A 15,183-nucleotide genomic window follows, 5' to 3' on the forward strand; every position below is an offset into this window, starting at 1 on the left:
GGGAAGTTCTCTGTCAGAGCTCAGGGAAACATTTGCCTTACTACATCACTGGTTCATTACAAAAGGGCATAACTCAGGAGCAGCCAGATGGAAGAGATGCAAGGTACCTAAGGCAGGTCTGAGGAAAAGGCGCTGAGCTTCCACACCCACTCCCAGCACACCACTCCCCCAGCACCCACACATGGTCACCAACCCTAAAGTTCTCTGAACCCAGTGCATCATTACATAGGCATCATTGATTCATTATTGGCCACTGGTGATTGATTCAACTTCCAGCCCTGCTCCTGTCATCAGAGGCGGGGGCAGGGGAGGGGAGGGAGAGGTGGAAGCCCCACACCTCTAACCACTTGCCCTGGCTGGATCTACTGTCAGGCAGACCCATTCTTAGCTGTTTCCCAAAGTCATCTCATTTATAACACGGAAGACACTTTCATCACGCCCAACACTAAGGAAATTCCAGGGACTTGGGGCGCTGTGAGCCAGGAACTAGGAACAAAGGTCAAATATGTACAAGAGAGATTTTTGGGTCAGTTCAATGACCAAACTATAGTGTTTATAAATCACGATATCACAGTTATGTAATGGTGGACCAAGAGAAGTTGAATGAATCCTGGTAAACGCCATGTCATTAAGAAAGGAGATTAGTCAACCATGGAAGACAAATGGGATGTTGAACAAACACAACTCGTGAACTTGTGAACTAATGCAAACTGTTTTTACTCCACTCATCTTGTACAAGTTTTTGAGAAGGAAACGTTTCCCTGCCTCATGGTAGATCCTAGGACTTTGAACTACTAAATAGTAAACAGTCCCAAGGTCACTTTTAGTCACAAAACACACGCTCAGTGCAGTAATTAGAAAGTGTCCAGGTGGAACTCCCCTTTCACTCGTCCAGAAAGGCCCCTGTTAGCCTGGGCCCTCATTTTAGACAACAATATTCTGGCTGTCCCACAGACAGCCTCCCAAGCAGTGGAAGAGTCTGTGAGCAGATCGGACATGTCCACCCAGGCAAAGTCCATGCCATCGCCCTCTAGACCACCTCTGCCTTCTCAGAACAGGAATACCTTGCCCTAAAGGAGCCCAGCTTGTTTCGAGACCTGCATCAGCCTCCTCCCAACACGTCGTCTCCAGAGTGGACAGTGAGTGATCAGTCTTGGTCCTGAGGGTGACCGAGGGCCTGCTGTTTGCTGTGGAAGTGGGGATGCACTTGAGACCAGGGCTTCTCAAAGTACAGTCCACCCACACGCAGCATCCGCTTTACCCGGGAGCTCATTACAGGAAAAATTCCCAGGCCATACCCAGGCCTAGTGAATAGCATCTGTGTGTCACAGACTTTCCTAGTTATTCTTAAGCATGTCAACGTTTGAGCGGTGCTGGTGTATAGGGAACAAGGACACATGGGTTGGGTTGCAGCACCTGCTCACAGGCACCTTCTGGGCAGAGATCACCTGCCTCAGACTGGGTAGCATGAGGGAAAGTCTTCGGCTTCAACACTCAGCAAAAAGATGCCCGAATCCTCTTTCACAAAAACCCTCTTCTCTTGACAGTACGATCCCTTTAACAGGCATAATCTGCTGCAAAGGGGCCAAATGCCATGGAACCAAGTCTAATACATTTCTGTATTTATTGTCAGGCTTCAGAATTTCATATCTGCTATAATTCAATGTCTCAGTGGAAATTCATTTTTAATATTTTACTCCAAAAACATAAAAGAGCTAATAAAGACAAACAGTGGAACTGCCCAAGCAGGGATTGTTAAGCCAGAGAGTTGTCTTGCTGACCAACAGGACAGTCTGGTCTCATGGTGGCACAGAATATTATCTCATTGGAATCGAAGGGATGTGCAACATTCTTGGGAAGATGGGTTTATCAGCTGGCAGAGCCTAAAGCTATTAAACATTCCGACTAACTATTCAACTTCCCCTGTTCATTAAGTAGGTTTTCAATCATTTCATATCATCCCCTGCTCAACCCTTGGACATTACAGTTAGAAGACTCTTTGGTCAAATTTAGGTAAGAGTCAGCCCACCTGACAGTTGCAGCTCCCAGTGTAAACTTTGAAAATGGTATTGGGATTTAAAATTTTAATTGTTTTATCAAAAGTTGCAGTCAGTCAATATTCCGCATCCTTATGAAAATAAGAACATCGGAACAGTTAGCCTCCTTATTGGTAACAATTTATTCATCAGTATCAGAGACAAAGGAAGAAATGAATGAGGATAAGGAGGAAAGTCAAAGAGAACATGCTGTATCTTCATTTTTATTTAATTTATTACCATAAAATGTTTTCACAAAAGATTTCTGCCCTTTTTAGATGATGTACTTGTAATTGATATCCAGAGAGGGAATTACTTGTATTACATTTGCAGAAGAGGAATTTGTCATTGGTCAAATGGCAAAAATATTAAATTCTTTACCACAGTGCCTTGTAGTGTCTGAAAATCTTTCTAATCTTCTCTGAATCACTCAACCTTCTTGCAGGAGGAAAATGGAAAGAAACGTACTTTTCATCCGACCCCAGTTCTAGGTCACTTTCTCGTCCAGGAGTGGCTGGAGTGGGGAGTGTTTCAGGCAAAGAGATTCTTGAGTGCTGACTCCCCCCACCCTCTGCCCCTGCCCTTTCCCAGGGCTCACCACCAGCCATCAGCTCAAGTAGACATGGAATCTTTACATAGTCCTTGCTAGACTCTAGACGTCTGAGTTCCAAGTACTTACATGATTCATTCTTACGAAGAAAGTCCAACATAGATTGTAATCCACTCACTGCTTCAGTGGATTTGTCCAGAGTGTGAAGGTTTCAGGTTCTACGTGGATGCTGCTTGTCTAATTGTATCAGAGGTTCCACTTTGCAAGTGTGAAGTTTATAGCAACGACGCAAGGTGGCAGAGCTGGGAGTGACAAATTCCTGGAAGCTAAGTAGTCAAGTAAAACTTAATTGCTTGTTTTTTTTCAAAGATCACAATTTATATTTCTTTTATAATTGAACATCTTAGAATGATCTGTTGCTGAAGATGTCAGAGTTTCATTGTTTGAACTATAAAACTAATAAAAATAGAAATATAGCTAGACACTACAGAAATAGATAGATGTGATAATAGATTAATGGTGATGGTGATACACTAGATACATAGATACATAGATGATAGATAGATAGAGAGAGAGAGAGATTGATAGAATAGCTGTATATATGGGGCTTTTAAAATATGCTAAATCCCTTTGTTTTTATTCAATTTCATTTTATGTGAAACATCTCTTTCCATCAGTCACCAAATTACGTTTATGAAAAAGAGACAGTTTGCACATGAAATAAAGAGGAAGAAGCACTCATCATTCACCTCTAGCCCTGAAAATTAGGATTTGGGGCCCCAAGAAGAAAATCACCTTTCAAAGGGTAAGGTTTTCTAAACCTCAGCTCTTTCTCCCCTTTATATATGCAGAGTTTGGTTTGGCAGGACTCAGAACACAGCTGTATTGTGCACCACAGCTAATGAAGATGCAAAATATAATTTAAGGGAAATGTCTTGGATAGAAAGGGGAAGTAGAAAGTCTTTTACTAGAGGCTCCCTGCAGGCTGGGGGACAAAGGAGAGGCATGTGAAATAGAAGAGGGAGGTAGATGCTTCCTGAACCCATCAGTGACACCACCTCTTTCTCAGGTCAAGGTAGTGGTAAGATGAAAGCCCAGATGAGTTAAGGGGAAAACAAAAGCGCAAGGGCCTTATGCCCAGCTTAGCCATGGCTGCCTTGTTCTATTCTCCATTGATCAGAGAAGCTCCCACAGGCTCCCCAGAAAGTAGCCCTGGGATGAGTATCGAGACTGGGAAGGGCAGTAAGGGGATGCAGGTTAGTGACAAAATTCAAGATCAGGAACATGCTACCCCATTCTTCACACTCCCTCAGGCTCAGTGTTCCCATGATGCTCCCCTGCAGTCCACCCAAACCCACCCTCAGGGCCCCTCCCCCGAGCTCTCAACATCTCTGCACACACATGGGGAGGAAGCGTTCTGTGCCACCCCTGCCCCAGAGTCCCCACCACAGCTCAGACACACTCCGTGCCTTCCCCATCCCACACCTGATGCTCCGTGGGACCAACACGGAGGGCAGCCGCAAGTCAGTCCCCAGCCTCTTCACATCCCCAGTAAAGGGACCCACCTCATTCAGGTCAGCAGACACAGCAGCTGTCTCCCTGCCATGCCCATTCCTTCTCCTTCACACTCGGGTAAAGTAAAAGGGAGAAAAGACAATTGAGCACGTGCATCTCACCCTCTAAATATTCTAGTATTTACCCATGAACTTTCCAAGAATCATTCTCTTGTCGTCTGCTCCTGTCTCTCCCAAGCCCTTGGCTGTACAGGAGCCCTACCTCCTTCCTGTCTCTACGCTTAACACATTAATGATAATGACTGTTGACAAATATCAGACCCACCATTTAGTCTCAGGTGCTGGAGCAGGATCAGGATCTGCTCAGTCAGTTGAGTTGATGCAGTACTCCCTCTGGGGCCCAGATTAACCATTGTTTACCCAGGTTTGGACTTGACACCATCACCAGAAATCATTCGGCCAGACCCTTAGAATGCAGGTAATGCTTGCTGGGGACCAGTCCTCCCTTCCCACAGGGTGACATGGGGATGTATTTAGTATAACCACTTACACGTCGTTTAACTTTCCTCAGGATGCACATCTCACACATATGACACTGTTATGAGATCGAAACCCTGTCAAGGGGGCGGGGGATGGGCTGGACAGGAAAGGCTCCACTCAGGGCTGCCATATTGTGGCCAAGCTGACACCTATACCCCAGAGCTTGGGGTGCAGGGTAAGCATGGATGAACTGATCCTCTGATAAAGGTAAGTCTTCCTAGACACAAAAGGGAACATCAGTGTATAATCTCAGCAGAGATTTGACAAGCAGGACAGTTTCAGACAGCACAACATCCCAGCTGGGTCCACATTGAATTTAAGTACAATGCAGTACAGCATCAAGAGAACAGACTCGGGAGACAGACTGCCTTTCTTCCCTCAGCTCTGCCACACTCTATGTGTGTGACCTTCAACAAGTCTCTTAAACTCTCTGAGTGCTTGCTTCATCAACAAAATGACGGTTATGATCATGACTGGATAATAGATTCTGGGTGAGATTTAAATGAGTTAGCGATAGTACCTGATAATGAAATTGCCCCCTAGTAATAGTATGTAAAAATCATAATAGACAACCTGTTTAGGGCATCTTTCTCCATCAAGCCCCAGAATCACAGGAATCTAGAGTGTGAGATTAAATTCTGTTACCTCAGGCTTTGGCTGCACCTGTCAGAACTCTACTGGGAACCACAGTGCTGTGACGGTACCTCGTGCCACCCAGGGCTGTGAGCCGTGTACACCTGACCCCTCCTTGGTACCTGCATTCTACTGCTCGTGCACGCCACCTTACCGTCGGTGACCCTGTCACAAACTCAGTAGTTTACTTGCCAACTTTGCTTTATAAGCATGAATGTTCTTGGTAGAAATTCTGTCTTATTCACCTCTATGTCCTCAGTGCCTGGAGATTTAAAAATCCCAAACTATGTCTTCGCTGAATGAATGAATGAATGAGTGACAGTCCTCTAGGAGTTTTGCACAAATCATCTCAATGAAGAAGAAATGTTTGAGAACATTATTCAATGGATGAAGACTGATCACAATGCACATTACATCATTCATTACAATGATATAAATTACAATACAGTTTAAGACATGAGCTATGAATGGTTCAATACAATACAATTATGAAGTGAATGCAGCAGATTCCAATTTGCAGAAACAAACACAGCCCCATTGCCAGAGCAGTGCTGAGACAGCTTGCTCTGAAAATTTATAGATGCTCCAAGTTTCTTTGTGTATCCAACGATGCAGAAGACAGACCCCAACATACTGACGGGTGAACATCGTGAAGCCTCGTGCTCTGGTCTTAATCAGATATGGCCAAGTGAGCAGGATGTTTGTATATTTATCATTTGGCACCTTTTCAGTTAAAACCACACACGACTGTAACAGGAAGAGATTTTTTTTACAAAAAATTTTAGTTCAGCACCTGCTATGTTGGATGAGACGTGCAGGAGTGGAGAGCAGAAATTATTCTGTTCTTTAGCTTAGGATAACTGCTAACTGGCTTTATGGAGTCTGAAACAATACAGTATGTTACTTCAATATTGTAACGTACCATTACTAATCCCAGCTTACCATGAGAAAGTGGAGGTTTGAGAGGTTAAATAATCACTTTTCACGGGAAGTTAATAATTACACATGCTTGTTTGGATGCTCGCAGCTTAGTCCTGCCTGCAGACTGAAACACTGAAAATACAGCACTTCCCTTTAACTTCAAAAAGTCTGCAAACACATTCTCTTTTCCTTCCCTACCTGGGCATGTTAACTAAGGCCCTGCAGGCTGCTGGCATCTGCTGAGACCCTGCTGGGGCCCAAGACTGGGTAAGGCTTATATTTACATACCTCCTGTATTCCCCAACTTTACCTCCCAGGCACTGCTACCTGAGTGCCTGATCAGGACTTTTGATGAACCAGCATAAAAGGATCTCAGAATGACAACTCTGCATGATATTGTAGGACATCCTGAGACAGATTTTGTGAAAAAGGCAAATTGATAGAACATATAAGTATCTGAATAATTTGTAAAGCAATTTAAAGAATTAACACAGATTTGGGGGGAAAAGTAGTCTTAAAAATATCAACTAATCAAATGCAAAACAATATAATTTAATCTGATAAATGTAATCATCGTGCAGAACAAGGAAAAGTATTCATCCTATATTGCATAAAGTCAGCTAGGAACAGCGTGTATAATTATAAGGATGTAAATGATAGGTATTAATCTACCAAAATTGTACCTAGATTAGGAGACTGGGAATATGGGAAAGCCTTAATTTTGCAAGCAGAGAAGGAACTGGGACTTAAGGTGAGCGTAGAATGAAAGTTGTTAAATCCTCCCTTTCCATAGTAGATAGGCAAAAAGGAACTGATTAAGACAGAAAAAACAATAACATAGTATATTAATATATTAAGGAAGATATCAGAAAATCAACAAAACAGATTTTTAAATGTTTGACGTGCCTGGGTGAGTGTTCAGGGAATGCAGACGTGAAGACCTGTGTTTTTGGGAAGAAGCCATATTCAGCTTTTGACTCTTTAATACAATTCGTTTGTAAATATGACAAAAACTCAAAACAAAAAATGAAAACCAATTGCTTGTGTCCATTCAGCTCCGTAATATAGTTCTTATTTCTTTTAGTATCATTGACCTAAATCCACGTCTCTGGCAAGGAAAGAATTAGCAACAGGTCTGAAAACTGGCTGAATCCCTGTTCTGGATTTCAAGGCATCGTTAACCTCAAGCAGACGGCCTGCGAAACATTCTGCTGGGATTCAGTAGATGGAAGATACCCAAGGATTTTTTAATCTAAAAACATCTTGTCTATGTGCAAGCACATTTGATTGTCCTTTTGTAATTGGATTCCTGCATTCTGTTGATTCTAACTTTGTGGTTAGCTTTATTCCTTTGATAACTATGTACGTCTAAAAAGCTAAAGGTCTAAACTGTTCTTAGAAACAATGAACAGCACATATATGTAAATTTTAACTTTTATCTCTCAATGAGTTGCTCTTCCTAGAATAAACGTTGTTTACCCAACAAATAAATCAATAACATTAAAAAAAAGTAAACATTTTTTGTCGGTAAATAGCCCCTCAATAAAAACAAATAATAACAAATAAACCTGGATTGATTTTTGGACTGTGATTGACCAGACAATGGAACTTAATGGCATAAGTCTTCTACCAACATGACCAACAAAGTGTAAAAACTGATAAATCCCAAGTTAAAATGGCTTCTTTTAATCTAAATTGTAGGACCTACATGATTAGACTCATCTAATCATTGGCATTAGTGCCTGATAATGTAAGTGCTCACGAGCACACATGAATGGTCAGGACTTGGTATTCTTCATCAGTTCATTTTATTAGGGTGAGGGTGTGAGTGTGAACCAAGTTTAGAGTCCTTGTCTGAGTAAGAGAGACCCGGAGCATTTCAGGGCCTGGGCAGAGTCATGCCTCATTGGCCTTTGGGGGAGGTGAGAGAACAGGTCAATTCACTCACCTTCTATTTCCTTTGAGGACCAATCCTCTAAGGCCACTTGACAAGAAACATTAAATTACCAACAGAGGGGAAAATAACTTTATTCAGAATACATACTCTGAGCAGTTTCCTTATAAAGCAATGATAGGTCAACACAGCTCTACTGAAATACAGGCAGTTAGAATGTCGGAGCCCTCATCTCATATTAACACAGCATCATAGGAAAGCCACGCTGGGTGTTCCAGGGACACTCAGTTCCACGTCATCATACCCAGGGTCCCCCTTTTCCCACTGATCCAGCCAGGGGCTCTCTTCTCCTTTCCCAGGATCAGCTGCCTCTCTAGGAAAGTTCAGAGCAGGGTCTGAAATAGTAAAGACAAGTTTGATTAGAACTCTGAGAAAGGGACACTGGGCTATGCCCTGTGGCAGAAGCAAGTCAAGTAAGTGGTGATGACATAAGATCCCTGGGGACCCAGTTCACTCAGGGAGGCTCAGGCTACTTCATATTCATTACAGGCAGGAAATATCAGGGCTCTCCTATCAGGATCCAGCCTATGTGGGTCTGCGGCCTCAGCTTATCTGGGAATGCCTGAATCCCAGGAGAACTATGGTCAAACACAGGAGCTGTGGGAAGACCTGTTTCCTGGCTTACACACTCAGCAAGCACATGGCCCAAGAATGGTGGCACACATAAAAAGGAATCTGAAATTTTCTTATTTCCCAACTGACAGGTCTGAAGTCATAATGAGAGGGAGACAGAAGACTAGAAAAATGTCTGTTCCGCATTGACAATCCAAATGTGCTCTTAGTTGCCTTCACCTGTGTTCCCAAACGCCCACAAATACAATCATAGCATGCATCACCAGTTTCCCCTCCCCAAGAACCACATGGGCCCTCACATGGAGAAATACTCTGTTCTGGAGAATGAGTGCCTTCTCCTGACCACTGACATGTCTGGAGCTGATTCGCCCTTACCTGTCACAAATTCTAAGTCTATGATCCACCACCATGTCTTTAATCTTTAAGGCCTCCATACAGCACAGACGTTGTGCAGAGTAGTGCTAACATGTGTTCACAGTGCATCTGAAATGATCAAAATCCCTCACAAATCCCAATTCTGCAATACGCTTTCTAAATCTCTCACTACCTGGCATGTATGAGACAGCACAGAGATGTTATCACAACAGTTACTCCCCTTTAATAATTGGGTAAATATGCTCAATTAATCTACAAGTCTTAAGGCAGGCACATCAAGGATAAAGTGACAAATTTATGCCACTCCTTATGGAGACATAAATGCCAAGAATAAAGACTGATTCCTCCCTCCCAAGGAGCCTGACGGCATTACAGAGAGGCGTATGTTCGAGGTGATGCTATCAAACGTAGGAGCTCATGCAAATTTGGAATCTCCAGGAAGGCTGGGCATTGAGGAGCTCAGATTCACCCTTTCCCGGACACAGAGCAAACACTACAGGAGATCAGCTGACCCACTCACCTGTCTGCGAGGCCCTCATCCCAGTCTCCTCCTCTGGGGGCACCTCCCCCTCGCTCATCCGAGAGGCAGGGGGAGCCTCAGGCAGTGGTACCTCTTCAGCATCATCATAACCCTCACCAGGGGCCTCGGTCCTCTGATCCGGGGGCTCTAAGGGCAGACAAGGGGGTCAAGGGAAACCAACATAAATGGGTTGTCCTGGGAAACACCTGAAATCTCTTCTGAACCAGAGTTTCTGAACTGCTCCATGGAGGCACAAATCACTCCTTGTCTCAGCAGGTTTTCTAAGGCCATATTTTATTTTGAAGTGTCCACGAAACAAAAAGTTATACCATTAGCTCAATACTTCTTATTAAAACTACAGATCTCAAAGAAATTCTTATGCCAATGAGCATTACTAAAATCTTTTGATGAATTATGCTTTCATGCTGTTATTTCTCAAAACAACATATGCAGGCTGTCACTGAGTGAGGGTGATTCTGGACACAGAGCCCAGCCCCAACGTGAGGCATCGCACAACAGCCCCAGAATGGGGGGAGCGTGGACCCCTCAGGAGACAACAGCTCCCGCCAATCCCAGTCAGAGGAAGCCTGTTCCCACTGGGTCTCATCTCTGTGAGGGGACGTCACCCGCCCCCTCTACCCAGCCAAGGCACGTCCACATCTACTACCTGGAGTGGATTTATGGTCACTGTCCTCCGCACCTTCCTCGGTGTAATAGGGCAGTTGAGACACTGAGTCATCTGACAGGAACCCTAATGTGGAGAAAAAAATCACAAACAACACAACAATCCTTCCCACACCCACCGGACCAGTGCTAAGGCTGAGAAGGGATGCTGGGGACGTCATGGCGCCCACAGGGCTGGGGAGGCACAGAGTGCACAGGGGCTCTGGGAGGCCCATCCTGTGGCCTTTGGAGGGGCTGCCTCTGGTGAGCCTGGGGCAGATGTGGGGAATGCGTGCCTGGGAAGATGGCTCACAGCCAGTGGGTGGCTGACAACCAGGGGTCCCGGGAGGGCAAACAGAGACACACACCCGAGCTGCGCAGCAGATCCTCCTTTGTCGTTGCAAGGTAATCAATCTCCTCGTACACAGCCTCATGGACAGCGCCTTTGACCCTGGATAAGGCTGAGAAAACCTCCAGCAGGTCAGACATGCCTCCCCAGACACCCTGAGCCAACAGGCTAGTCCTTCATCTCCCCGCCGCACACACGTTGGGAGACCCTCAGGGCTGCCAGCACCTCTGTGTATCTCACACCTCACACACCATGTATGTCTGCACCTTCTGCCCTCCCCTGGCCCTGGATCCACAGCTCAGCCTCCACTCTTCCTTGTCTCACATAAGAGCCATGACTGATGAGTGTCCATACCTCAGTCCTAAGAACCTGTGTATTCAGCCCTTAGGGTTTCACATGGAGCAGGAGTTTTGCAGACGAATAGGGGTAAGAACAGAGACCTTGCCCACTTTTCCCCTTGTGTCACCTGACCCCGCTTCCCGCCTCCACACACTTACCATGTTGCCCTCTAACCACTGCACCCACCTCTGCGCTCCGCTCTCCAACTGAGCAGCTGAGTCACCAGGATGACGAGGACCAGGAAGAGGAGGGCGCCCAGGATGAGGCAGAGGATCCCAGGCAGGGAGAAGATGCCAGGGATCGGATTGGAGCGTGGTCTGGTCCCTAAGGGGGGAAAAAGCAAGAGCGTTCGGAGAAAGACATGGGCACAGAGAACCTTCCAAAGTCAGCGTTTCCAGAGAGCTCCACACAGTCAAGTCCCATCCTCAGACTTAACCAGACTGACTGTGACTCGGCTTCCCCAGGTCTTCTCCTGAGATAATTCAACTCCACTCCTGCTGGTGTGGCCCAAGGGAGAGCTGCAGATGATCAGGGAGCTTCCACTAAGACAGCCTCTGAGAACTGGGCTCACAACTCCTCTCCTTGGGCTTCACGAGACCAGAGCATCAAACAAGCCCAGGGACTGGCATCTTACTTTTGAAGAGCAACAGTCACGGGAAAGTAATAAAACCTTGGATTCTGCAGCACAGGAACCAGCCTCCCTTGGCCCGTGGGGACATGAGAAACTTCTGGCACTGTGAACCAAGGCAGGTTCCCTGGGAAAGTGCCCTGCTTCCCCGCCACCAGCCAGAGGTTCCTCAGGACCTGTCCTCTCCTGAGCTGGCTGATTCTGGCAGAGACCACAGAACAGGTCCCAGGAATCGGAATGCTCTCCCCGCCGGGGACCGTGGCACTGTACCTGCTGTAGCGGGGGGCAAAGCAGTCCTTTCGCCTGGAGAGAAAAAGAGGGGTTTGGAGCCCAGGGACTGGGCAGAATGCAGGGCAGCCCACGTTTCCTTCCTGAGCCTTGAAATCACCCCTCAGTTACCACAACATCCATGTTGCGTCCCCCCAGCCCCCCTGTCCTACATCCAGAGCTACAGCATCAGGGTGCTTTCTGGGCACAAACTCTGCATCCTACCGCAGCCCAGCCCATTGTCCCGTCGCTGCCCCTCCTCAACCGGAGCGGACCCCACGCTGCTCCACTCACCAGAGCACCTCACCCCGGCGTCCTCCTCGTGCTTGCAGTCGTTCTGCCCCCAGGGCTCCGCAGCACAGGCCCACAGGGAGGGCTCGCTGCCCCTGCACTGCACCTCGTCCAGCCAGATGCTCCCGTTCCCAGGGCCAAACGCTGCACTTCCCAGGGCTTCCAGGGCGTGGCCACAGCCCAGCTGCTGACACACCACCTCGGCCTCTGCCAGGCTCCAGGAGTCATCACACACTGTGCCCCAGGAGCCGCTGTGCCAAACCTCCACGCGCCCTGAGCACTGGGAGACTCCTCCCCGAAGTCGGAGCTTCTCTTTGTCTGCAAGGACAGCAGCCCCTCCTGTTTCTGCCCATGGTGGGGAGGCAGGAGCCCCTGGGAGCCACAGGGGCAGTGGGAGAGGCTGGCGTACCTGTGCAGGGGGCAGCACTTGGACAGCTCTTGGATCTAATTCCTGCAGAAACAAACAATGGGGACGCACTGGATCAGGGACAGCTGGGGGTGTTCCCGTCCCCGAACAAGATTATCCAGCGTCCTTGGCTCAGTCCAAGGACGAGTCAAAACACAGGCTTCATCGTCTACTGGGCTGAGACATTCACTGGATCTCATCACCAGCTGAAATGACTTTATCTGTTGTTTATCAATCTCCACACCCCACAACAAACATAAACACAGACATCTACACAAACTTACGCAAATCCCTAAATGAAAGCCCCCCTTTAAGAAGAACCTTCATATCTTGTTCACCTTGTGTGTCTGCTGGTAGGACCGTGCCCTGCACTGCGTACGCACTCATTCACGTACGTGTGGAGAACCTTCTCTAACGACTGTGATAGAGGCTTGATGTTTACTGAGTGAACAAATAGATAAATAAAGTCCAGTGGCATGTAATTCCTTTAAATTCTTGCTCATCAGTAAGATAATAAAGGAAATACAAATTAATATCGATGGTTTGTGGTAACAGAGAAGAGATATTTTAAAAAATAATGAGTCCAGAATCACAGATTAGTTTACATTCAATAATACATTTATACATTTTAGAGGGAAATTATATAACAGACTCTGAACTTTTCTTATCTGCTTTTCAGGATGACATATGGACAGGCAAAGAGATTAATACAGGGAGAGGACACTTTTTTTAAAGAAGGAAAAGATAGTTTTTCTTTTTTTAAGGAAAGACAGATAAGTAGACAAATAGCTAGGGAGTATCAATGAGACTCAGATAAACACACTGAGAAACACTGTGCTAAGAGGACACAGAGACAAAACAAAGGACCAAAAAACTACATGAAAGTATAGAAGACGAAGGAAATAGATATAAATTCAAAACAATGCAAGAACACACACATATACACGGTATTTGCCATAAAATGTCAGAATTGTCTTATCCTTTCCATGTCACCCCATCAGACCTCCTCTACCCAAAGCAAGGAGACATGTTCAGAAACCATGGCAAGACCTGTTCTGGGGGATTTGTTCACTTTCAGGATGGGAGAACTCACTACCTCTCAATCCATCACTTATGACTTTAGGAAATTATCATCCATATAAGGTCTTAGAGTTTAACATCCCTTCAACCTTCCACAGGAACCAGAAAAAGAGATGAGGAAAGAGAGGCAAGGAAGGGAGGGAGGTTCTACCTTTGAAATATCTATTACCATCCTCCAGCTCTGCTGTGAATTTCAGACAACTCCCAGCATATCATCCAGGATATACCTGAATGAGCTGTGTGTATGTGTGGTGTGCGGAAGAGAAAGATGGAGACAAAGAGGAGACACAGAGACAAACGATGGGGGACAAAATGTTGAACAAACGGAAAACACTGAGAAACTGCAAAAGAAGGAAGAAAGGAAAGGATGAAGGGAAGCAAGGAAGGAGGGAAGGAAGGAAGAAAGGAAGAAAGGAAGGAAGGAAGGAAGGAGAAAGAATCCAGAAGCAAAGCACTTGTCATCCCCACTTCCACCTGCAAGTGTCTCAGGATGAGACTTGCGGGTTCTTGTAAGCTTATTGGTCTTGGCATTTCCATATGGTTTGGCCTAAGTTAATAGTCAAGTTATAGAGAAATCCCAGCATTTCCTATCTAGATATGAAGACAACTGGAAGTGATTGGTCCTAGAAAGTCATTGGACAATATCTATTAAAATTTGTCTGTGTTTCTATCTATGCACATGTGTACATGGACATGTGTCTGTGTGTGTATATATGTGTATATATATATATATATGTATCCTTTGATCAAATAATATCAACATTTGCAGTAAGCTTAAGTAGCAAACTGAATGGCGTATAGCGATACATGTACAGAAATCCTTACTACAGAATTATTTGTAGAGGGGGGAAAGTTAAAAGCAATCAAATTGCCAATAAATGGGCAAATGGTCCTATGAACTGGAGTACCAACCTCTCATGAATGAGATATTAAGCCATTGCTTTACAAATGAGTTAGCGCTACCTGGAGGAATATCCATGAGATTCAAGTGATAAAAAGCAAATTGAACAATAATGTGGATAATATAACTCCAACCTTGTAAAAATAAATAATAATACAAGTTCAACATGAACTCTTTTATGGGCATATGAGTTTACATATGTTTATATGAAGGTGGAGGAATTTGAGGAATAGCATATATCAGTCCATTCATCTTGTTTGCATCAGGAGGATATAGATGGACAAGAGCTCATGAGATGTGATTCATTTATCTTTTTATGTTTTATATGTCTTCTCTATTTACAATAAGCTAGGAATGTCTTTGTAATTTAGGTGACAGAGAAAGGACCTGGTCTCTCTCTCAGCATAAAACAAACTAGTGCAAAGGACATAACATCCATAGTGCCAAGCATGGCACAAGTCTAGCAGGAGGAAGTCTGCCCGCTGCAGGGAAGAGACACAGAGGCAGGCAAAAGGGGACATAAGGCCTGGCCATCCCTTCATGCCCCCAGTCTTCTTTCATCTGGCAGTATTGTTCTTTTCCTTGGGGATCATCACAGGGGTGACATTCCTTTAGGCTACTTGTACCGAGGAAGAGCACAGAT

The 15,183-nt window shown here is 45.4% G+C and overlaps 1 protein-coding gene across 1 annotated transcript in view; it reads right to left on the reverse strand.

Annotated features, from left to right (window-relative positions):
* Positions 1–8,201: 8,201 nt before the first annotated feature.
* Positions 8,202–15,183, reverse strand: part of LOC116277830 (antigen WC1.1-like) — a 61,790-nt gene continuing 54,808 nt past the window's right edge. Inside the window, exons 14-20 of the mRNA XM_072954623.1 lie at positions 12,563–12,604; positions 12,157–12,471; positions 11,866–11,898; positions 11,154–11,291; positions 10,646–10,740; positions 9,617–9,761; positions 8,202–8,483 (exon numbers count right to left, since the gene is read on the reverse strand). Of these exons, the coding sequence (XP_072810724.1) occupies positions 8,338–8,483; positions 9,617–9,761; positions 10,646–10,740; positions 11,154–11,291; positions 11,866–11,898; positions 12,157–12,471; positions 12,563–12,604 (914 nt within the window). The 3' untranslated portion in view covers positions 8,202–8,337. The remainder of the gene's footprint in view (positions 8,484–9,616; positions 9,762–10,645; positions 10,741–11,153; positions 11,292–11,865; positions 11,899–12,156; positions 12,472–12,562; positions 12,605–15,183) is intronic.

This window comes from Vicugna pacos, chromosome 34 (genome assembly GCF_048564905.1).
Source record: "Vicugna pacos chromosome 34, VicPac4, whole genome shotgun sequence".
In the NCBI taxonomy this organism is placed as follows: Eukaryota; Metazoa; Chordata; class Mammalia; order Artiodactyla; family Camelidae; genus Vicugna; species Vicugna pacos.